General features: G+C 40.3%; 1 protein-coding gene across 1 annotated transcript in view; it reads right to left on the bottom strand.

The window, feature by feature from the left end:
* Window positions 1-25,798, bottom strand: part of Csnk2a1 (casein kinase 2 alpha 1) — a 41,899-nt gene that overhangs the window by 6,380 nt on the left and 9,721 nt on the right. The window contains 7 exon segments of the mRNA XM_037205296.1: window positions 2,399-2,509; window positions 5,283-5,366; window positions 7,315-7,374; window positions 8,729-8,779; window positions 9,301-9,402; window positions 11,679-11,790; window positions 16,235-16,444. Of these exon segments, the coding sequence (XP_037061191.1) occupies window positions 2,399-2,509; window positions 5,283-5,366; window positions 7,315-7,374; window positions 8,729-8,779; window positions 9,301-9,402; window positions 11,679-11,790; window positions 16,235-16,335 (621 nt within the window). The 5' untranslated portion in view covers window positions 16,336-16,444.

Here is a 25,798-nt window from a genome sequence, read left to right as displayed (position 1 = left end):
TTCATGTACCCCTTTTCAGTCTTTTAATGGTTTCATTCATCCAGTTATTGGCTTGGTTTGTTTGTTTGTTTTTTTCAGTACTGGGGATCAAACCAATGTATTAGGCTACATTGTCAACCCTTCTTTCAACCAGTTTTATGTTTCCCCAAAGACTTATTTTTAATTATGTGTATTTGTGTACAGGGTACAGGTGAGTGGAGTATGCGCACGAGTGAAACTACCCACCCCTCAATCAAGGGCACTGGATTTCCTAGAGTTGGAGCTATAGGTGGCTATGAGAACCTAACTTGGGTCTCCTACAAGAACAACATATACTCTTAACTTCTGAAGTCATCTCAGCTCCTCAACTCAGTTTTAAAACAAACTGTAATACTACTCTGAACTGCTTTCTTCACTTGCATAAGAAAACCTGCAATTTTTACTATGTGAAGAAATCCAAGGATCCCCTTAAGAGAGAAGGCCTACCCAACCTCGTTACCTCTTTGAAATGGCACCGCTGCACAGCCCTGGCTGTCCCAGAACTCACTATGCCTTTCTTACAGTACTTGAACTCAAAGGGAGCTGCCTGCCTCTGCCTCTTGAGTTCTGGGATTAAAAAGCACATACCATTACACGCTACCATGACTAGCAAGGATACATTCTTTAGAATTCTAGAGATGGAACTTTTAGGGTACAGCCTGAAACTTTAAGGCATCTGATAACAGCTCAGAACCTCAGAAAGGATAGGTATGGAAAGTGTCTCCTAAGGAATTCTAAAATACTGGGTAAATCTTTTTTTCCCATTTGAAAAAACAAAACAAACAAACAAACAAAAAAAAAAAAAACAACTTATTTTGGGGCTAGAGAAACAGCTCAGTGGTTAAGAGCACTGACTGCTCTTCCAGGGGGCCAAGTTAGAGCCCAAGTACCCCCATAGCTACTCACAAAAAGACCTCTAAAACTGGTTTCAGGGAATCCAATGCCCCCTTCTGACCTCCACAGGTACCAGGCACAAATTTGATATTCAAGATTTACAATTGAGCAAAGCACTCATAAACATAAAATTAAATAAATTTAATATATATATATACATACACACACACATATTTTTTTAAAAAGATTTTTGTTTTGTTTTAAAGATTTATCTATCTATCTATCTATCTATCTATCTATTTATTATGTATACAGTGTTCTGCTTACATGCATGCTTGCGGGCCAGAAGAGGGCACCAGATCCCATTATAGATGGTTGTGAGCCACCATGTGGCTGCCGGGAATTGAACTCAGGACCTCTGGAAGAGCAGCTGGTGCTCTTGCCATCTCTCCAGCCCCTTTGCTTTGTTTTTTTGAGACAGGGTTTCTCTGTGTAACAACCTTGGCTATCCTGGAACTAATTCGCTTTGTAGACCAGGCTGGCCTTGAACTCACAGAGATCCGCCTGCCTCTGCCTCCCGAGTGCTGGGATTAAAGGCATGCACCACCACCTCGAGGCTTTAAAAGCCTGTAATTGTAATTATGCATGTTTTGCTTGTGTGTATGTATTGTCATGTTGTAATTGTATGTTTATGCATGTTTTGCCTGTATGTGTGTGTGTGTACTGCCTATGTACCAGTGTTTGCAGAGGACAGACTAACCAATTGTTGGGAGCCACATGCCAGTGCTAGGAATTGCACCCAGGTCCTCTGCAAGAGTAGTGCTCTTAACTTCTGAGCCATCTCTCCCATCTGCCTTTTTTCCATTTTGGGAACAAGGTCTTATATTGTAACTCAAGGCAGACATTAATCTTGTGGCAATTCTCTTGCCTCAGCCTTCCAAGTGCAAGGATATCAGTGTGAACCACCAAGTCGGGAAGATGTGTGCGTGCATGCGTGTATACTCTTTACATTTGAGGCTCAAGTTAGGAGATCTACAGACTTTTTTTTCATCCTTCTGTTTAAAAGAGTGTCTCTGGCCGGGTGGTGGTGGCGCACACCTTTAATCCCAGCACTCGGGAGGCAGAGCCAGGCGGATCTCTGTGAGTTCGAGGCCAGCCTGGGCTACCAAGTGAGTTCCAGGAAAGGCGCAAAGCTACACAGAGAAACCCTGTCTCGAAAAACCAAAAAAAAAAAAAAAAAGAGTGACTCATGTAGTCCAGGCTGGCCTTGAACTTATCCTCCTAAAAGCTGGATTACAAGTTATGCACAACATACCTTCCGGCTCAAGAGGATCTTTATTGGGTATCTTCTGGTTTTGCTTTGGTAAATTTAGGACCATAATTTAACATTACCACACACAAACAAAACAAGTTACAGAAGACTTTACCTAAAAAAGGACAGCTATGGATATAATAAATGGCTTGCTCAAAGCACAAACTGACATTTCTGCAAATTCTGCACAAAATAAGAACAGGAACAGCACCGTACTTTCCATTCTCTTCTTACCTGATAATCTACAAGTAGCTCTGGACCTTTGAAGTATCGGGAAGCAACTCGGACATTATATTCTTGGCCAGGATGATAAAATTCAGCTAAGCCCCAGTCTATTAGCCTTAGCTGAAAGAAAAAACAAAACAAACACCAACACGTCACATATAATTACAGCATCTTCAAAGTATTCACTCTGACACTTGTCAGAACTTTGCAAAATCACTGCTTTTTCATTTTAGCTATTCTGCTACAACATGTCAGCACTCTGCTGTCTCGCCATCTTCAGAGAAGAGGTCTGCGAACACTACAGGATGTGAAATTCTCTTCCCCGACCTCATTTCCTTCTCTTTCTATCTCAGCTCTACACATGCTGCTGTCCTAGCATGCCACATTGTGATGTTATGATCTGAGTGCACACACATTGTTTTTCATCCATGGTTTCTGTCTAATCTCCATAATACCTGTATTTTCTAAGTTTCTAAAATGATAAACATACTTTTTGGTAAGTTTTGCCTTTTTCTTTGTGTGCTGGTCTTTGATCCTAGAGCTTCCTAGGTACTGAGCTCCATTCCTAGCCTGAGTTCTGGCACAGTGTAGGCCTCAGAGAGCAAATTATCCCTTGTGTATTCATTTTGCCCATTCCTCTTTCTCCTGAAGGTAAGCAATAGAAACTAAGTTTCTCTTTCCTACCCTAGATCACAGAAACTTGTATGAAAACGTGTTTTGGCAGATCATATATGAAGATACCCTTTCCAAATGGGTCTTGTATCATGTCTGGGAAGAATGTGAAAAGACCAGTCTTGCTTGTTTCCCACCGAGCCCACTACATTCTACTTAGCTGTTCACACTTCATCACACTTATTACAATAAAAACCACAGAGTAGAGCTCTAGGAGCTTCTGGACAGTTATGTGGCAGTTCCTGGAAGGCAGTGTGCTGGGAGATGGAATGGAAGCTCTGCACAACTCAGCCCTCAGCGTCTCTTCATCTGTTGTCATTTGTAATATCATTTGAACAAATCAGTAAATCTACTCACGTAATTCTGAAATGTTCTAGCAAATTGAACCAGAGAAGGATTTGTGTAGAAAAGTAATAACCAACTGTTCCAAAGTGCAGATAAAACAACCTGGGACTTGTAGCCAGCATTTGAAAGGGAAGAAGGGGAAGCCTTAGGAATCTGATATGATGTCTAGGTAGTCAGTGCTACAACTGAATCAAATTAGAGGATATTTGTCTGCTTTGTTCATTCATATACCTCCAGCGTCAAAGAACCTATTATACTATACTAGAATATAGCTTACTCAGGGAGAGAAATTCTTTTTCTTCTTGAAATATACTTATTTCTTACATTGTATTGCTGTGTCTACTCCAGTACTCTCAAAGCTGTCACTTTTCCAATGGAACCATATAGTACATTCTTCTATACTGTGCTGGCTTGTTTTAGTTTAACTTGACACAAGCTAGAGTATTTTGGGAAGAAGAAACCTCAATTGAGAAAATGCCCCAACCAGACTGGCAGGCAGGCACGCCTGTGTTGCACTATCTTAATGGTAGGTAGTAGGCTGAGCAAGCCATGACCGAGCAAGGGCAGTAAGCAGTATTCCTCCACGGCCTCTACCTCAGCTCCTGTCCTCCAGGTTCCCTTAGTGATGGACTGTGCTGTGGAACTAACCCTAAATAAACCCTTCCCTACTCGAATTGTTTTTGGTCATGGTTTTTAATCACAGCAACAGAAACTCTAATTACAACATATCCCTTATCTAAAACTAAAGTATCTTCTATAATCTGTCATTGCATACTCCCTGATCCCTCCATCCTTCTTTCCCTTTCCAAAACCTCTCTGAAACAGGGTCTCACTATGTAGACCCAAGCTGGCCTTGAACTCAAAACAATCTCCTGGTCCAGTCTCCAAAGTATTGAGACTGCTTTCGTGACGGCTTTAGCTACCACACTTGACTGAAATACATTTATCTGTTAGAGATAAGCATTTTTGTCTGCTTTGTTCATTCATATACCTCCAGCGTCAAAGAACCTATTACAAGGAATGTGTTGGGAAATGTATTAACTAGGCACCTAAATTCCTTAAGACTACAACAGTCATCACTGTGTAAGAGGTGGATTTGGCAAATTTAAAATCTTAATGTCAGGAATGAGAAGATAGCTCAGTCAAAGTACTTGCCATAAAAGGATATAAACCTGAGTTTTAACCTCAGCACACATAAACAAAAACAACACCAGCAAGGCAGCACAAATGTGTAATCACAGCATTGGGGAAGTAATGGCAGGTGGAACGACCTATGCAGCTCACTGGCTAGCCAGCTACCAAATTAGCGAGCCCTAGGTGCCAATAAGAAATCCTGTCTCCAGTTGGGCGGCGGCGGCGGTGGTGGGTGGTGGTGCACTCCTTTAATCCCAGCACTCGGGAGGCAGAGGCAGGCGGATCTTTGTGAGTTCGAGGCCAGCCTGGTCTACAGAGCGAGATCCAGGAAAGGCGCAAAGCTACAGAGAAACCCTGTCTCGAAAAACCAAAAAATAAATAAATAAAAAAATAAAAAATCCTGTCTCAAAAAAAAAAAAACAAAAAACAAAAAACCCAAAACAAACAAACAAGCAAACAAATGCCAAAGATGACTCCAAAGGAAGAAAATCCAAGGTTGAAACACATATATCTGAACATACACACATTTGGTAGACTGCTTGTGTAGCATGCATGAGGCTCTGAGTTCAACACCCAGTATCACATAAACTGGGCATGGAGGATTACTTATTTCAATCAACTGCCAAGTATTTATCAAGTATCTAACAGGTACTAAAGCCTAAGATAGACAATAGAGATAAAGTATTCAAAATGGACTGCTAACTCCATCCTATTTACAAAAGAAGTTTAACTATGACTTTACCTTTCTGTGCTCATGATCAATCATGACATTATGGGGTTTCACATCTCTGTGCATAATCCCCATGCTGTGACAATAATCCAGGGCCTGCAACAAAGAAAAATTTCTTACACGAGTCATTGTTTTAAGTTGTTTTTCTTCTAGCCTCACAACAATCCAGGGGATCAGGATTAGGACAGTCACTCTCAGCTATTCTTCAAGTCCTGGTTCTCATAGTCAAATACACTCAGAGATCTAATAGTCAAGCTACAAAATCATCTCATCTCTCTCTCGTTGAAAGGCAGGGTCTTGCTAATGTTGTAGCCCAGGCTACTCTTAAACTTTTGTCAACATGCCTGCCTCAGCCTCCTGAGTGCTGGGATGATAGGTATATGCTGTTCTTCATTTCAGCATCCTTTCTCTTCAGAAAGAATCAAAGCGTACAGCAACTGCACAACTTTGTACTCAAAACCTAAATTATTTCTATGAACACATTCCCCTCAGAAGAAAATTAGCCTACCAACACTATTTAAAGAACAGTAATTTCTTCAGTAGCTGAGAGGCGGGAGTGTGAATCACCAGCTGCCTGTTTGTATGAGTGTTTTATCTGTACACAACTATGCCTATGTGTGTACGTATCATCCATGGCTATTCTCTTGCAATAACAGCAGAGTTGAACAGCAGGACAAAGACTTCAGCTCTATAAAGAAATTTGTCAACTCCTGACCTAGGTCATCTAGTATATGAATCTGAATATAATTCGTAAGTTTAAGTTAAAGTGAATGGAGCAACACACCTTTGAGTTTGTCAATCCTGGCCTTTAGTCAACCAATGCCATTAGCTAAGTTCTTGTTTTTCCTGAAGGACAACCTGGGATCCTAGTTTGCAGGACTGGGCAAATATATCTACAGCTTTAAGTCCTGCTTTCCACTTGAGCCAATGGAAGATCAGATGTCTCTGCAGGTATAATCTTTTGATGCTATTTTTTTGCGGGGGAGGGAGAGGAGAAACAGTGTTTCACTATGTAACTCTGGCTGGCCTAAAACTCACTCTATAGACCAGACTGGCCTCAAAACCAGAGATCTGCTTGCCTCTGCCTCCCAAGTGCTGGGATCAACAGCATGTACAAACATGCCTACCTTTCTTTTGATACTTTTAAATCTAAAACAGCTGGCATGATATTAACCTATGATTAATAAGAAACTTTAGTCAACTCTAAGCAGGTCTTTCCTTATAAAGCTGACTTTGTAACTACTGAGTGGCAAGATAATTTGTGATCTCACTTTAGAACTCAAAGTCCAATAGTAGTCAGCAATCTATAAGAAGAAATTAACAGTCTTTAGAACAATAACCCTCTGAGGGCGGAGTTCAAAAATCTTTTTTTTAATCTTGTTTGTTTCTTGATAGTCTCACTCTGTAGCCCAGGCTGGCCTCGAACATGGGGCAGTCCTCATACTGGGATTACAGGAAGGCCTGCCCCTACAGGCCAGCATCATTTGTTGAATCCTAAGTAAAATAAAGTATATCAGCAGCCAGTGCATTAAAAAAAAAAAAAAAAAAGTTGTTTTCACACTGTCATTTCCACTCCCAGTTTTCTTTAAGGCATTCAAGGGCTGGGGATACAGCTAATTGATAAAGTACCTGTTTGGCATGCATCACAGAATAAAAACTGAAAAGAAAAAAAAAAAAAAGGCATTCCAAAGTTGGGCGTGGTGGGTCCTAACTGTGAGTCCCAGAATGTGGGAGGCTAGAGCAGGAAGATCATCAAGAGAGGCCACCCTGGACTGGACTGTCTTGTAAGTTGTAGGCCAGCCTTGCTTAAGAGTCCCTGTTGCATAAAACCCACATGTTCTAATTATAAGTTCTATTGCACCCCATTTTATCACCAAGACTTTACCCAAGGGTCTAATACTAAACACAGTTTATAACTACTGCTGAAGCTCCCTGATTTGAGTACACATTACAAAGATAATCTCCTGGTTCTTCTACCATCAAATAAAACTTTTTGACAAAGCAAAGACCAATTTAAAAATACTTAGTAGCTACAGTTACTTACTTTTAGAATTTCATACATGTAAAATCGAATGTCATAGTCTGTTAATGTCTGGTACAATTGCTGTTAAAGAAAAATGAAATTATTTAAGCTATAAAGCAATGCTAAGATGACAATTTTCTCATCCTAATTAATAGTAATTTCAACTAAGAACTGGCTCATTAGGATTTGTTTTTCAAATGTTCTCTACCTCTCCACCAAAAATTCACTTTCAAGAGACTCTTGGAGTCTTCACCTCTACATGAAAAGGTAAAGAATAACGTAACACATATTGAAGCTATAATGGAATGTTGGAACCTACTTATACATGATTGACACAACATGCACTGATACACTTTTACAACCTAGGGTTTTCTTTTTCATTTGCCTTCTCACTCCCTTCAACGGCATTTTGGTAGACAACCTCCGTAGTAGTGAAATGCCCCTTCTTGTGCCTGCACACTTGGTACTATCATCACCAGTGGGTATGAAAATGTGAAAAAAGATTTGCTGAGCCAATTGAACAGAGCCATTCCAGTCTCTGGTGACGATACACTCTGCAAACATCTGCAATATAACTTTTCCAGTTTCTCAAAAGGCTGCAAATTGTTACATCTAATTACCTTTAAATGGTGAGTGGCATTCTCTGACAGTTTGAGTTTATCATTCTGATTCTAAAATAGTTTCTCTTTTCTTTTTTCAAGCAAATTAAACCATCTGTTTAGTGATAGTAACATTCCTGATACTGGACTTATACAAAGGCAAGTCAAACTCTATTAAATGTGCACTTGAGGAAAGCATTACATTCTTCAGTTATATCGGAATAGAGAACTGTTTGAATAAGTAGGCCACTCGAGAATTTGCATTCAGAGATATGTATTGTACATGTTTGTGTTATAGTAAAATCTTACATGACCTTTTCTCATTATCTTTTATGATCCATACCCCAGGGGAGGGAGTACAGCTCAATGATAGCTGAATTACCAGGCACTTTAAACTCTCAAGACCTGGGTTCAATATCCAACAGAATGAGAATAAGGAAACAGAGTAATAGCCTAAAGTTCGTAAGATCTGAAGGAATTTGCATGTAGTCCCTACTAGTATAGAAACAATTTATTCTTTTTTGAACTTCACTGCCTAAAGTTAACATGTACTGCCACCATAACTAGTCTGGACACCAGTAGAAACTGTTCAATCAATAATAAATGTGGTAAGATGTAAATGCACTCACTGGTTGTTCAAAGAGCACTAAATAAACACAAATGTAACTATCCAGACATGGAAAACAGAGTGCTACTTGTAGCACTGATCAATCTAGGGGCAACACACTCTTTTTAAAACAAGCAAAAAGCAGGCTCTTTTTATACTGTCATGCCCAAAAGACTTTATGTATAATCCAAAAATCTAGTAGTTTGAAATGGTTTCTTATGGATGATACCTTGAAGTCTGTGTTGTTTACATGTTCAAAAACCAAGGCGGGCGTTCGTGACTAAGGGAAGAAAAAGAAAAGATATTAGTACTGTCCCTGGCAGCTTTAGTTTTCAGCTTGTGGCCTTTGTGTGGGAAATGTGGCAGTCTTTGCTGCAGTAGTAAGAAAACGTGTCCACTTTGATCATTAGCACACTTAGGTTATTTTTGGAAGGATTTTGAAGAAATCTCCCAAGGCTCTAGGGGACCCAACATTTCTATTACCCACCGGCTCTAAGCCTAGGTTTGCAGATTGGATTTACACATTTGGTTTTTAGTGTTATCAATCTCCTAGGCTAGAATAACAGACTGTGTGTGTGTGTGTGTGTGTGTGTGTGTGTGTGTGTGTGTGTGTGTGTAAATATATTCGTATGTTTTAAGTTTCTTCTTTCATAGCAGGACCTAAGCTGGTTAAACATCTAACTTATTTAGAACATTTAAAGCAATCTTTAATGGTGGGTAGTGAAAACAGAACAAGTAAGTTGTATTGGGGTCCAACACCACCTGAGCCCTGCTTGCCTTGCTAACAACTACTGTACTTACCACAGGGTCTTTTACAATGTCTGCAAGTGTGATAATGTTGGGACCGCCTCTCAAATTCTCCAAAATCTTTATTTCACGCTTAATTTTCTTCTTTTTGACTGGCTGAAATGGTAAAAGTATATTAGCACACACACAGGTATTTCTGAGTACATCTCACAGTTACTGTAACACAAACAGCTTCTATATGAGCTTCCTGAAGAAAGGAAATGTACAGACTTCTCAGAACTCCCAGCACTATCAGGTACTCTGCAGGTACTTAAAAGTATCTACTCCAAAGACCAGATATCCACAGAATTATTATTTAGTTTCAATTTAATTGCAGTATGTCACACTTTAAAACCTTGTAAGCCACCAGTTAAAATGGCAACACAGTAGATCTTTTTAAACAAAAAAACTTTTAACGGGGCCACCCAGCCTTTAATGGCACTTGCCACTACCACTGCTGTGCTGATCCTCTGAGAGTCATCCTAAGTCCATATGATGGAAGGCAAAAATCAACTCTTCCAAGTTGTCTTCTGATCCCCAAAGATCCACAAAATAAGTAAATAATGTTAAAATAAAGCTTTTAACGCATTATAATAAGGGAGGAAATCTTTTTCATTCCTTCCTGCACAGTCTCCCTATAGCCCAGGTGGCTTCAAATTAATAGGTGGCTTTGCATCTTGAATATACTTTAAAGGAATGCAGTTTCTTTTAAAATGGCTAATAGCTAGAACTAACAGTTTTTGTGTTTTTAGGTGTGTGTGTGCTTTTGTTTTGCTTGTGGACTCCAATTAAAAAATTTGTGAGATGCGGGTGGTCGTGGCACATGCCTTTAATCCCAGCACTCAGGAGGCAGAGGCAGTTGGATCTCTGTGAGTTCGAGGCCAGCCTGGTCTACCAAAATTTGTGAGACAAGAAAAATGCTACAAATGAAAAATGTTTGGGAATTTCTGCTTCTCAGTAGCAACAGACACTTCTGTGGCAAGGAACAATGAGCTGAGTCCCCAGTGTAATATAACACAGCAGGCAGTGCATTAATCAATAGAAGTTGCATATTGACAACCCACTGGCTAAATCTGACTTAAGTAATATTTCAAAAACCTTAGGCAAAAATTTATTTATTTTTAAAATGTTATATGTATGGGTGTTTTGATTGCATGTATGTCTGTGTACCACGTGTATTCCTGATCTCCTCAGAGGTGATAAGAGGGTATCAGATTCTCTGAAGAGCAGTCAGTGCCCTCAAGCACTGAGTCATCCCTCCAGTCTTCTAGAGTTAAAATTTAAAGTATCAGATTATGTAAATATTGTTTCCTAAATTCTCTTTGCAAAAGAAAGCATAAGAGACACTAGACTTGCACTGCTACACGGCACTAGTCAGCTGCAGCTAAGAAGCAACCACCTCCTTTTCTTTTGTTGGGGAGGGTGTGCGTGGGAGCATGTGCATGGATACATGTGTGTCAATACTGGGCATCTATTCAATTGCTTCTCCACTACATTTGTTACAAATGTTATATAACATTTATTTACTTTTAATTAAGTTCAAGGCACAACACAGGGAGAGTTGAACCATGTGGGTTCTAGAGACTAAACTGAGGTTGTCAATTTTGGCAGCAAGCACCTTTACCTATTGGACCATCTTGCTAGTGCGCTACCTTATACTTTGAGACAGGGTCTTTTTATCTCTCTCATTAAATCTGAAGCTTACTGAGTGATTAGCCTGCCTGGCCAGAAAGTCCCAGACATACTCAAGCCTCTCAATTTCCAGTACTGGAATTACAGGCACACACAGCCATGTCTGACTTTTTAGGTGGTTACTAGGGATCTGAACCCAGGTCCTCAGACTTGCACAGCCAACACTTTACTGAGTAATGTTCCCAGCTGTTATTTTGTTTCTTTCTCCGTTTCTTGTAGCACTAGGAATCAAACCCAAGACCTGATGCACTTTAAGCCAGTATTCTACCATTGAGTCACATGCCTAGACCATTCCTTTTTCTGATGCATGTGCTTCCAGGCTTGTCTTACTCCCTACCATTCACATAGCTGAATGGAGATGGTGATACCACATTATGTGCACCTGCTTCCTTCCTTATTCTTACAAAGCAAAGGTAATGATTTGCTTATTAAAAACAAAAGCATAAAACGAACTGAAATGGATATTAGGTAACACTTGGGGAAGAGCAGCCTCTTCTGCAACATTCTAACCATCTCTTCTCTTGCTTTAGGTCTGATCTGGTAAGCTAGCATTGGGTGTTCTGTTGACTTCAGAGAATGTAAGAGGCAGACTAAATTACTGGGGGGAAAAAAATCTTTCAAGTGACATGTATAAAAAGGCATCTATATGGATAGATGCCACATTCCAAATAAGTTTGACATTATTTCTCTCTTGTACTCACCTTGAGAATTTTAACAACAACTTTTTCATTATTTGTGATGTTGATGGCTTCAAACACTTCACTGTATTTGCCCCTGCCTAATTTTCGAACAAGCTGGTAGTCATCTTGATTTCTGTGGGTAAAAACAAAGTGACAATGATTTCAAAATATCAAATTTTCAACTTGTAAAGCTCTATTTTTGCCAGGCATGGTGGAACATGCTTATTAAGTCCAGCACTTGGCAGGTGAACACAGGAAGATCTGCATTCAAAGTCATCCTGGGCAATTTACAGAAAGCTTATTGAAGAAAGGAAGAGAAGCAAAACACACACACACACACACACACACACACACACACACACACACACACACACACACACACGAAAAGAAAAATAAAGAGACAGACAACTCTTATTACCAGCAGAAGTATTACAAGTAAGAGATATTTCAAATGTTACATTAAACGACAAATCTGGGCCAATTAAAACTATGTGTGTAGCAAATAGGATTTGGGGATATGACTCAACTGATAGAGTGCTGACCTAGCATACACATGGCCCTGGGTTCAACCCCCAGAACCATGTAAACAGACATGGTACACACCTATATTCTTAGCATTCAGGAGGTAAAGACAAGTGGATTGAAGTTCAAGGTCATCCTCAATTACATAGTTCAAAGCTAGCATGGGTTGCATAAGATTCTGTCTCAATAAGCATTAAAAAGAAACAGAATTATTATTATTTTTTTGTTTTTTTTTTTTCAAGACAGAGTTTCTCTGTGTAGCTTTGGAGCCTGTCCTGGAACTCACTCTGTAGACCAGGCTGGCTCCACAGAGATCCTCCTGCCTCTGCCTCCTGAGTGCTGGGATTAAAGGCGTGTGCCGCCGCCACTACCACCCAGCTGAAAAAGAATTATTATTATTAAGCTTTTTTCAAGTATTATTTCAAATCTCCCACTATTCCTGATCTAATGGCACAGTACACATGGCTAGTTTGTATTGAGATTTAAATATATGTTTGTTTCCGAAAGCACGCTACTTCCCCTTCAGTAACTGACTTGTATATATTTTTGCTTCATACTAGCTGGTCCAATATTGGCACTGAACTCAACAAATGATCTACGACTATTACAGTTCAACTATACCTGGTAGCAGCCCTTTCTTATCAAGCCTCTTTGTCTACAAGTGGATTCCAAATATGTATGTTTGATTCTCAACTGTCCTTCAGGACAAGACCTAACATTTAATAAAGCTTGCAACCACATCAGAAATAGTGAACCTGCTGAGGAAGAATCCTTTTGTACATTGTAAAGACCTGTCACTTCAATTTGTTTAATAAAACACTGATTGGCCGACAGCCAGATGAAAAGTACAGGTGGGGCAATCAAACTGAGGATGCTGGGAGGAAGAAGGGCAGAGTCAGAATCATCAGCAGACTCAGGAGAAGCAAGATGGGCATGCCGTGCTAAGAGAAGGTACCAAGCCACGTGGCAAAGTGTAGATAAGAAATGTGGGTTAATTTAAGTGTAAGAGTTGGCTAGTAACAAGCCTGATCTCTTGGCCAAGCATTTATAATTAATATATAAGTCTCTGTGTCAGTTATTTGGGAGTAGGCAGTTGGGACAGGAAAACTGTGCCTACAGAACCAGAGGTTCCATGTTTACCCACACTCTGCTAACTAATAAGGACATTAGAGGTCATAGGCAGAGTAAAGAATAAGGCAGATGTTAATACTTTTCCTCATCCCCTGCTGCCTACGTGAGGCCCTTGCTCTAACCAACAATAAACACAGTTCCTTCAGGAGGCCTGGCTGGTTACAGGGGTCTACAAATGTAATCCCAGGACTTAGGAGGCTCAGGAAGGGGACTGGCAAGCCTGGTCTATAAAGTGAAAGCTTGCCACAAAAACAAGCAAGCAAGCAACAACAAACCAGTAAGGCCTAATTCCACCAGGCATGGTAATGTATGCCTCCTATACAAGGCTATTTGGGAGGCTGAGGCAGGAGGTTCACAAAATTTGGGCCTGCTTGGGCCACAGAGTGAATTCAAAGAAACTATCTCAAAAGAAAAAAAAAAAAAATGAAGTGAAGCTGGTGGCACATGCCTGTAATATCAAATCCCAACACCTGGGAGGTAAAGGCAGGAGGATCAGGAGTTCAAGTTCATCCTTAGTGAATGAGAATCTATCACCAAAATACCAAAAAATAAAAAAATTAAAAAGAAGCTAGAGAGATGAATTAGTGGTTAAGAGCACTTCTTATAGAGGACCCAGCTTCAGTTCCCAGCACCCATATGGTGGTTCATGACCATTTGTAACTCTAGTTTCAGGGGATTTGATCTCCTCTCCTGATCTCTGAGGGTACCATGCAAAACATTTATACATATCAAATAAGTAAATCTTAAATAAATATGGGCTGGCAAGATAGCTTAGAAGGCAAAGGTCCTTGCTAGTAGGCCTGAGTTCAAACTCTGGTCCCATACTGTGCATGGAAAGAACCAACTCCCAAATTTTTCTTTGACACATGTGGTATATGCAGCCTCCACATCAAAAAAATAAACTGCAATAATTTTTAAAAACCCCCAAAATAAAACAAAAAGATCAGTTAACACTCTACCATGCATGAATCCCTGATGCATAACCCAAAGTGTGCTGCTACACACCTGAATCCCAGCTCCAGAGAGCTGGAGGCAGGAGGATTAGAAGTTCAATGTCACCGGGCGGTGGTGGGCGCACGCCTTTAATCCCAGCACTGGGGGGGGGGGGGGAGAGCCAGGCGGATCTCTGTGAGTTCGAGGCCAGCCTGGGCTACAGAGAGAGTTCCAGGAAAGGCACAAAGCTACACAGAGAAACCCTGTCTTGAAAAAAAAGAAGTTCAATGTCATCCTGGGCTAAACAGCAAATTTGAGGATACTCTGAACTACATGAAGCCCTATGTCACAAAAGAAAAAAAGAGAAAAAAAGCCTGGGGTTATACCTCAACAACTGAGTACCTATCTACAATCTACAAGGTACTAGGTTTAATGCTAAGTAATAGGGGGAAGAGGGCTAAATTCCACTTATTCTTATAATACAGTATGTACCATTATCAGCCACTCATTTTCTCAAGCAGTTGAAAGGAGAAAGAAAAGACATAATGAACTAAGAATAATGGACAATATTAATACTATCAGATCTTTTTCTGTTCATTGAGTTCTCTTATACAAAGGCATATAAAATAATACAAGCAAGCAAATAGCACCATGTAAACATTCAAAGCAGCTCTGTAGTATCATTTCAGCAGAGCTATGACAGCATTTGGTTTTTTAAGATAAGACTAAGATTTCTGCAGTAAACACAGATAGTACCTAGAGTTCAAAGTCTATGATAATACAGAATTATTAAGATTATCAGTAGTGATAACATTTATAGGTTTGTACTACAGTTCTTAATGGTATTTCTAAGCCAAGAGTGTCTCCTTATATGCAGAAAAATTGCTTGCTGTTAAATATTATAGCATACCAGAATGGAACCATACCCTATGACAGTTCAGGGAGACAGGTCTCTCTCTCCCCCCCCCCCCCCCCCCCCCCAGACAGGGTTTCTCTGTGTAGCTTTGCACCTTTCCTGGAACTCACTTGGTAGCCCAGGCTGGCCTTGAACTCATAGAGATCCGCCTGGCTCTGCCTCCCGAGTGCTGGGATTAAAGGTGTGTGCCACCACCGCCCGGCAAGGGAGACAGTTTTAACCACTTACAGACTACAGAAAGTCATATGGAGTTAGATATAAAATGCCATATATGGGAGTTAATTTTTTTTTTTGAAAGATTTTATACTACATAGCCCAGGTTTGACCTCCAATTCAAGGTCATCTGGCCTTTTCAAATTGCTTTATTTTGTACTTAACTATCAAAATGCTTTTATCACAAAAAGTGACAAAACTCTCCAATTAAATGCCATGTTCAGACAGGAAATGCAAATGTTCAAATGTTCAAAGCCTCTCATGGGTAACTATGAGGGTAAACATGGTTGTTGAAGGAAGCCACAGCTCTTGAGGATAGAACTGGGCTGCATTCCATCATGCATATAACTAGGGTCATGGAGAGGATAAAGGGTAAATCCTGCTTCTCATTCAAAAGAAGTTTCTGTTTCTAGAGAACTATTTCTTCCTTTACTATCACCACAGGACAGAACTCTGACCTCCAAAATACCTTAAGTAATTAAATTTGGTGATTTCAAAGTCTCTCAAGTACTTCAAAATCTCTCACCTATTTTCAGTGCTAGCTTTTAACTCAGAAGCCCAGGCAAGCCCTAACCTTAAAGCTTGAAAGCAAGCTGACAGCTAAGTCTTTCTCAGTACCCTCATGCACAAAATATATAAGCCAGAGAAGGAATCACAATGACTTTGAGACTGCAAACCCAAAAACTGAGCTTGCCAAATCACCAACCTGCAAAGTAATAAACTTGTAGCCCCAAGAAAACAAGCTCGGCTTTGTCCTTGAGCTTTGGAGGGGTCAGGGAACGCTTGCTAACATGAACTACTCAACAGATCTACAAGATACAGCACTGTGGGTGAGTACAGTGAAGTAAATGGAAATAATTACCCCCATTCCACCACATGTGACTCATAATCCCAATATTCTCGGGGTCTGTGCGTGTTAACATCTGTGTAAACTCTGGCCCTGCTTGGCACGGGTCCCGACATGTCAGACAGGTTGGCGGACAAAGCTGAACTTGATGTTTGAAGATCTGGCAGTCACTGTGTTCAGAGACAGATTTGGTTAAGACCTTGTTTCAGACCTATTTTCTTCAAACTGCAGAAGAAAAAAAAATGGAGAAAGACAAATTACTTTTCTCAAAGCACTTTGGAGGAAAACCATTTTACTAATAATAATGATTTCAAATGCTAAAATATCCCAGTTGTGCTAAAACTGATACTTATTCTGCAAAGTAGCCTGTAATCCAAAGGCAATGTTTGGATATTCTTTTTAAGATAAAAATAGCACTGAGGGTAGATACAACAGCACTGTCACTGTTTACAAAGGCATGCTAAAACAATCTAGAATGGGGAGAAAGTCACCAATTATCAATTGATTTTTACATCTTATGTTATCTTATGTTAACCCTAATCATCTGGGAGATCTTATAGAATAATTAGCAGACACATAACATTAAGATATACTTCATTTTTGATGGGCAGTGGTGGTGCAGGCCTTTAAACCCAACATTCAGGAGGCAGAGGCAGTCAGATCTTTGTGAGTTTAAGGCCAGCCTGGTCCACAGAACTAGTTCCAGGACAGCCAGGGCTACACAGAGAAACCCTGTCTTGAAAACAAAACAAAACAAAAACAAAAAAGCCAAACAAACACAAAAGTTTGAGTATAGTCAGACTACTGATTCCTCATGCAGGGCTAAGGTTGAAAGAAAAGCCACCTTGTGAGGAAGTACCTAAGCACTGCTGCAGTGAGGCAGTAACATCTGTGGAAAACTCAGGGAAAGGACATTTGTACTTGCTCGCCTCATTGTAAATTCAAAGATCAAAATTCAGTCAAATAAGGGCCAGGATTACAGCTCAGTAAAGAGCTTGCACAGCACCCACAAGACCTTAAATTCAGTTCCTGGTACCACAAAACCAGAAAAAGAAAACAAGCCCGATCTTAGTCATACAAACTTGCCTTTTCTTCCAGTGGCACTAGGCCAGCATGGTGGCACATCAGGCAGATTGCTGAGGAGTCCAAGGTTACCCTGGTCTATAGAACTAGTTCCAAGACAGCCAGAGACACAAAGAGAAACCCTGTCTTGAAAAGCAACCTCTCCCCTTTAAAAAAAAACAAAGTGACACTAGGGGTGGTCCTAGCAGTTAAACCCAGGGCTTTGAATATGCTGGGCACATTCTACTCCTTGGTTTTTTCTCTGAATCTTCTCAATTATACTCAAAAGTGGAAAGAAAATAGGACCCAGGGAAATAAGCAAGCAAGTCTGAAAGACCTTTGTTAGTCCCTGAAGATTAAAATTTTGTTCTGATATAAGCCAAAGCCAAGAGTCCCATCTTGTAAGGTAGGTAGTCTTGTAGGTGAACCCCTCCGTAAGAACCCAGGACTCTGAAGACACTTAGGCTGAGAGTGAACACGGAGACGACCAAGTGAAGAAATAAAGCTGTACTGGAGGGTTTTTTTTTTTTTTTAAATCACATCTCAACTTATTTTAAGGCAGCCTCTGGAAACCTGACAAGCAAGGTCAAGAGAGAGGAGAGAGGGAGGAAAGGAATGGAGGGAGAGTAAAGGGGGGGATGTCTTGCTATGTGTCTCAATGACTCCTATACAGGAAGGGAGATCTGAAACTCAGTTGGTAGAATGCTTGTTTAGAAGGCACAAAGCAACACATAAACCCAGGTTTACTGGCTCCCACCTATACTTATAACCCCAGTATCTGGGAAGAGGAAGCAGGAAAATTAGAAGCTCAAGGTCAGGGGCTGGAGAGATGATGGATAGCTTGGTGGTTGATAAGCCCCAAGTTCCATTCCCAGCATTCACATGACAACTCACAACCATTTGTAGCTCCAGTTTCAGTGGACTGAGGGGCATTGTACGCATGTGGTACAGAGAAGAGACATACATCAGTCAAAACACCCAAAGAAATTAAAACAAAACAAAACATTCTTAAAGAGGACCCAGGTTTGGTTCCTAGCACCCATCTGTAACCATTTGTAACTCCAGTTCTGGGGAGATCTGAACACCCTCTTCTGGCCTCCACAGGCACTACATGCACATGGTGCACATACATACACTCAGAGAAAACACAAGCATAAAACAAAAATAATCTTATTTTTACTTTCTTTTTGAGACAGAGTTACTTCCTGGCAATCCTAGAACTCACTGTATAGATAAGGCTGGCTGTCCTCAAACTCAGAGATTCACCTACCTCTGCTTCCCGCCCCAAGTACTGGGAATAAAGACGTGGGTCACCAAACCTGGCTAGAAATAAAACTTAAACAAACAAACCACCATTGACTACATAGTGAATTTGAGGTCAATATGGGTTCCATGAGACACTGCCTCAAATTTAAAAAGTTAATTTGATTTTCTAAATTATTTTATGCGTATGAGTGTTTTGCCTGCATGTGTGTGCCTAGCACCTTCAGAGGTCAGAAGAGGACATAGGAGTCCCTGGAGTTACAGACGGCTGTGAGGCACCATGTGGGTACTGGGAATCAAACCAGGTCTTCTGGAAGAACAGTATTCTTTGCTGAGCCAACTCCCTAGTCCCTTTATTTCTTATTTGGTTTTTTGAGACAAGGTCTCTCTATATAGTTCTGGGGCTTGCTGTGTAGACCAGGATGGCCTTGAACTCAGGGATCTTCCTGTTTCTGCCTCCTTGTGCTGGAATTAAACGTATGCACTACCATACCTGGTCCCTCTATTACTTTTTTTTTTTTTAAGACAAGCTTTCTCTGTGTAACAGTCTGGCTTTCCTGGAATTCACTTTGTAGACCAGGATGGCCTCGAATTCAGAGATCTGTCTGCCTCTGCCTCCCAAGTGCTGGGATTAAAGGCGTGAGCCACTACTACGCAGCCCTTTATTACTTTCTTAAAGATTTCTTTTTATTCTGTGTGTATGAATGTTCCCCTACATGCATGTGTACCATATGCATAACTGGTGCTGGAGGAAGCCAGGTGTCAGATCCCTTGGAATTGGAGTTACTGTCACAAGCTGCCACAACATGCTGGGAATCAAACCTGCATCCTCTGAAGAGCAGTAAGTGCTCAACTGTTGAGCCTGAATTCCAGCCCAATTTGAGAATTTTAGCCCATCTTATCTCATTCATTCCAAAAGAGAGGAAGACAATGTAGAATAGGCATTAAGTTACATTCCAACAGGATACCCAATTGGACGGATGATTTACAAAATGTGAGCTTCAGAGAAGATACGGTAGCATTCAGAACTAGTCAGGCATCAACAATAGTTTAATAGAAGCTAACTATATTTTTTTCCTCATCTTAAAAGAACTTCGGTTTTTAAAGAAAGAACAAGTATCCAGCTTTAAGTCATTTCTTACTGTTACTTTTAAACTATATCTTTCTTTTGAAGCACACACAGCAAGAGATTTATTTGAACTTCTGGGGTTCTTTAAAATGGTCTTTTTTAAACATGAAAGCAAAAATTATCCTAAGACTAGCTGGTCCCTTGAATCTTTTCTGTTAAGAGACTCAATTACTGAAATTTTAAACACTCTAGACACAGAGAAAACACTACTCTGTGGCACAATGGGACAACTGAGCAAGACTGCTCTAGCTTACATACACTACACCTTACACAGCCTTAGGCCTAAGGCTGATGTCAGAAGTCATCCTCCAAGGTTCTTCACCTTACTCTTGGAGGCCAGGTCTCTTAAACCCAAAACTTATTGATATACCTAGTTTCACTAGCCAGCTTGCTCATGGGAATTCCCTGGCTCTGCCTTCCAGTTACCTGGTTCTGGGCATCAGAACTTAAGTCCCATTACTTGACACATCTCCATGACCCCTTTATTTTATTTATTTATTTTGAACAGGCTCTTGCTCTGTAGCCTATGCTTGTCTGATACTCCTTGTGTAGCCTTGGGCTGTCCTAGTCCTTCAAGTCCTCCTGCTTCAGACTTCTTAAGTGCTGTAATTACAAACACATTAGGCCACCATGCCTAGTTTAAGCCAGAATTTTCTTTTCTTTTGGGGGGGGGGGGGTGGGACGGGCAGGTTCCTCTGTGTAGCCCTGGTTTTCCTGGAACTCACTCTGTAGACCAGACTGGCCTCTAATTCACGGAGATCTGCCTGGCTCTGCCTCCTGAATGCTGGTATTAAAGGCGTGCGCCACCATGGCCCAAAGCCAGAATTCTTACCTATAGTGCTACATCTGATAGGCGCTGCTGAGGTGCTAATACTGTAAGACCCTCCAGCCTAAACACTCACACGCACCTGCACAGTGTGCCCAGACAGTGCAAGCACAGATACAGGAGAAGATAAACAGAGCTCTTGAGATGGCTTTGAGGATAAACATGTTTAGCACCAAGCCTTGACAACCTGAGTTTGACTGCCAGAATCAACATGGTAGAAAGAGGTGCCCCCTCCTCACAATAGATAAATGTAATTTTTAAAAACTGTGTTGGGAAATTAAATTGAGGAAAAAATAGAGATTAATAAAACTGCTGGGTAGTGGAGCATGCCTTTAATCCCAGCACTTCAGAAGCAGAGGGAAGTGGATCTCAGAGTTCGAGGTCAACCTGGTATACAGTGAGTTCCAGGACAGCCAGCACTACACAGAGAAACCCCGACTCAAAAAAACAGAACAAAACAAACAAAAAACCACCACCAACAAAAAAGATTAATAAAATCAACAACTAGAATTTTGGCAGTTCCCAGGCTTTCTTTGACCTTTAAATTCCAAAGTTGCAACTGCACACTAAACTAAGAAAACTTCCTGTTGAAAACAATAAAATTTCTCTGGTCCTATTAAGGGCCCGATTTTTGAATATAATATTTATAATAGCTATAGATGTAGCTCAGTGATAGAATACTTGTATATGGACCTAGTTCGATATCCAGCATATCTCTGCAAAAAATTCACTTTAAAGCTGGGCATGATGGCACATGCCTGTAATGTTACCACTCAAGAGGAAGATCACAAGTTCCAAGACAGTCAGTCAGACTACAAAGTAAGATCTAATTCCATAAAGGGTCACAATAATACAACTTACTGAAGGAGGAAGCCATAGGACATTTTTCCTTAGATTACAATCTTAGCACACAAATGGGCCTTCTGCTTTTATTCCTAACTACAAATTATACAGCATCATTGCTTCAAAAGGCAATGCAAAGTATTTCTAACCTAAAACAAACTTATAAAAAATGGTAAAACAAAAAAATCAGCATGAGTCCTCTGTGTAAACCAGTATCAATGTTAAATAAATGACACAACAGTGGGGTGTCTTCCAACAAAGTTGATCATTTATTTCAATTTTTAAAAAAGGAAGAAAAGAAACCAAGTTATTTTGTTAACATAATTCTATCCTAAAAACTTAACCAATGGGCAGAAAAGTCATCACCTGTCTATTTATCTTTTGATCAGACAACTGAGGCAAAATGAGTCTTAGTGTGAAACTTAATCCCACTGGCCACCATTCTCTGGAACCTAAGGACTGAAAACTTTGAGACCTAAAGTAATCTAAAGCAGAACTCAGCATTTACATCTGTAATAATCATGCTACCATTTGAATGTCTCTTAAAGCAGTGTGGCATGAGATAAATACTTTCAGGTTCAGGGGTTAAATAACCTGTCTACCCCTCCCCCCATTACAAAAGGACTAAATAGAAAAGAATAGGTTTGAATCCAAATCTACTTAGGATTCAGGACCTAAACAGGCTCTTTTACTAAATCCAATACCAGGCCCTTAAACTCTACAAACGGACCTTTTAAAACAAAAACAAAAACAAAACAAACAAAAAGACAGGGTCTTACCATGTTTCACCTGTTTCTGCCTCCTGAGTACTATGTGCAAATTGATTTTTTAACAGCTACCCAAAACACTGCCATGTTGGGTATGGTAGTGCATGCATGGTAATCGCAGCACTCTGGAGGCAGAGGCAGGCAGATTTCTGGGAATACAAGGCCAGTCTAGTCTATATAGTAAGTTCTAGGCCAACCACGGATACATAGTGAGATTGTCTCAAAAAAGAAAAAACAAAACCCAAACTACTGTCTTGAGTTATATAAGATGTAAGGTGAGGAATAGATGTTTGAGAGGCACCTTAAAACAGAACCTTCATTTTAAAGATGTATGAAGGTCACCTTAGCACAAGTTTTCTAGAAACTGTCATACTATGATGGCTGTAAAAAACCAAAATGACTCTGAGATACCACCATACACCTGTCAGAATGGCTATGATCAAAAGCACTAATGACAGTCTATGTTGGAGAGGATGCGGAGCAAGGGAAACACTCCTCCACTGTTGGTGGGAGTGCAAACTTATACAACCACTGTGGAAATCAGTATGGCCTCTTCTCAGAAAATTGGGAATCGATATACCTCAAGACCCAGCCATATCTCTCTTGGGCATATACCCAAGGAATGCTCAATCATAACACAAAGACACATGCTCAACTATGTTCATAGCAGCATTATTCATAATAGCCAGAACCTGGAAACAACCTAGATGCGTCAACTGAAGAATGGATTAAGAAAATGTGGTACATATACACAACGGAGTACTACTCAGCAGAGAAAAACAATGACAGCATGAAATTTGCAGGCAAATGGATGGAACTAGAAAATATCATCCTGAGTGAGGTAACCCAAACCTAGAAGGACAAACATGGTATGTACTCACTCATAAGTGGATACTAGATATAAAGCAAAGAACAATCAGGCTGCAACCCACAGATCCAGGGAGGCTACATAGCAGGGGGGACCCTAGGATAACTGTGGCTTATAATAAGTTTTGGGTTTACCCAATCACTTGGCAAGCTTCAGTGAAACATTTCACTATTAGGATAAGTATTTGTACTGTATAAAGCTGATAATAGAAAAATAAAATAAAATAATAATTTAAAAATTTAAAAACAAACAAACAAAAAAACTAAAAACCAGAAACACAACTACACGTTAACTACAGAGGAACACAGGTAGCTGCCAGTGGATATTTAAGGAATGTTACCTGAAAATTCTTCAGTACATCAAAAGTGTGGAATGTAATATTTTGGGAGGAAAACTGGTCAGATAGACAGATGAATAAAAGTAAATAAAATATCTCCAACTGAAGTACATAGGAAAAAAAAAAAAAAAACCTCAACATGTTAGAAAATTCACTGTTTTGATTACCAAGCTTTTGTTTTCTCCCCGAAGCTGAGGACCGAACCCAGGGTCTTCAAGGGCGCTCTATCACTGAGCTAAATCCCCAAGCCCTCCAAGTTTTGTTTTTTGAAGGATGAGTGCTGGGAAGAGTGCTTATCTAGTATGTGCAGAACCACAGGTCCAACCTTCAGTCCCACGGAGACAAAAACCAAAAGAAAAAGAGACAAAAGAGTCTGGAGACCGGGGCTACAGTTCAACTATGAGCACTTACCTCGTAAGGCCTTAGGTTCAACCCACAGCAACACAAGCCCAAAAAACATGCTGTTCACTGTGCATTATGTTTACCCTGTAATCTCAGCATGCTGGAGAATCAGACAGAAGGATTACCTTAAAGACCAACCTTGGCTATACAAGCCAAGAACTTGTCTCAAAAACCCCAACCCAAAAAGGAGAGAAAACAAAAATAAATGAAAGTTTATGACTTATGCCAGGCATGGAGGTATGTGCCTGTAAGCCTTATACTTAAGAGACAGAGGTAGGATGGTTCCAAGTTCAAGGCCAACCTGGTTATAAAACAAGTTCCAGGATAGTCAGAGATACAGTGAGACCACATCTTAAAAACAAACAAAAGCATTTGTAAACAAAGAGTCTTATCGGGCCAGCCAAATGGCTGTTGAGTTCAATCTCAAGGATCCCCATGATACAGAGGCCATGATGTCTACATATGAACAAACCTAGAACTCTTCCTGAGTCTGAAACAAGATTAATTCAATCTAGAAACAAGAGAATCATAGATATGGAGAATCAATCAATCAATAAACAAACAAGCAAATAAATGAATAAATGAATAAATGGAGAAAGAAAGAAAGAAAGAAAGAAAGAAAGAAAGAAAGAGAGAGAGAGAGAGAGAGAGAAAGAAAGAAAGAAAGAAAGAAAGAAGGAAGAATCTTAGATCTGTCTGTCCCTGGGTAAGGGAGGCAACCTATACTGGGTGTGACTGACTTACTGATCCACACCTAAACAGCAATTCAGTATCTCACTCACCTGGCAGGCCATACCAGAAACAAGATGTACAAGTCAAGAATCTCTCTAAAAAATAACTCTTGGCATCAGAAAGTGAAAATCACGAATAAAGAGTAGCAACATGATAACAACTGGTGATTTCATTAATAATCTTCACAAGAATCCTCGGAGGTGTAAGGTACTATCCCCATTTTACAGATGAAGAAGCTGAAGAATAGTAAGTCATCTCATATAGCTATTACTCCAGCTGTAGAGGTGACAAAAATCAAAGTTTGAGAGGCTGTGGAGCTTTGATCCTCAACTCTCAAGAGTAGAGTTCTTCCTACTAGCCTCCTAGCCTTCCTGACCCCTAGCAACTTCAGCTAATTCTAAATCCAGTTCTCTCCCATCCAGTTCCTACAGCTATATTAGAAATTATACCCAGGGCAAAGGAAGGTCCTCATGGCACCACCAAAAGCTACTAAGCTGAAAATACAGTATATTTATTATGACAAAATGCCAGCCAATTGTGAAGTTGAGGGCAAGGACATCTAGAGGTCCTTAGTACAATACCTGCCAGAAGTATGGCAAGCATTCAGGAGCTGCTGAATGAATATCTTTGGACTAGTCCAAATGTCTACTTTATACTTTCTGATACAAAAGTGACACAATTTTCTAATAAATTACCCTCTCTCCTTTTTAGAGGGAGTATCTTTTCTTGAGACAGGACATACTATGTAATTGTAGATATATACTATATATTATACACACACAAACATATACACATACATACACACTATGTTGCTGTGGGATGTTCTGTATGTCCTGTGGGAGCCCGTTCTCGGGTTCCTCGTGGCTTTACCTAGCAGGTCCGCATAGAGGATGATTAGGACCACGGCCTAAGTGCAGGTGTCTGAGATGGTCTGCACTTGGCTGTGCTGTGGGATGGTCTGTATGTCAAATTGCTCTGACTGGTCAATAAAAAAAACACTGATTGGCCAGTGGCTAGGCAGGAAGTATAGGCGTGACTAACAGGAGAAAAGAAAGAACAGGAAGGCAGAAGGAGCCACTGCCAGCCACCGCCAGGACAAGCAGCATGTAAAGATGCTGGTAAGCCACGAGCCCTGTGGCAAGGTATAGATTTATAGAAATGGGTTAATTTAAGATATTAGAACAGTTAGCAAGAAGCCTGCCCCGGCCATACAGACTGTAAGCAATATAAGTCTCTGTGTTTACTTGGTTGAGTCTGAGAGGTTGTGGGACTGGCGGGTGACAAAGATTTGTCCTGACTGTGGGCAAGGCAGGAAAACTCTAGCTACACTATGTAGATTGGCTTCTATCT

The sequence above is a fragment of the Peromyscus leucopus genome, chromosome 4 (genome assembly GCF_004664715.2).
Source record: "Peromyscus leucopus breed LL Stock chromosome 4, UCI_PerLeu_2.1, whole genome shotgun sequence".
NCBI lineage: Eukaryota > Metazoa > Chordata > Mammalia > Rodentia > Cricetidae > Peromyscus > Peromyscus leucopus.
The sequence above is the reverse complement of the archived record's forward strand: the minus strand, read 5'-3'. Positions and strand labels throughout refer to the sequence as shown.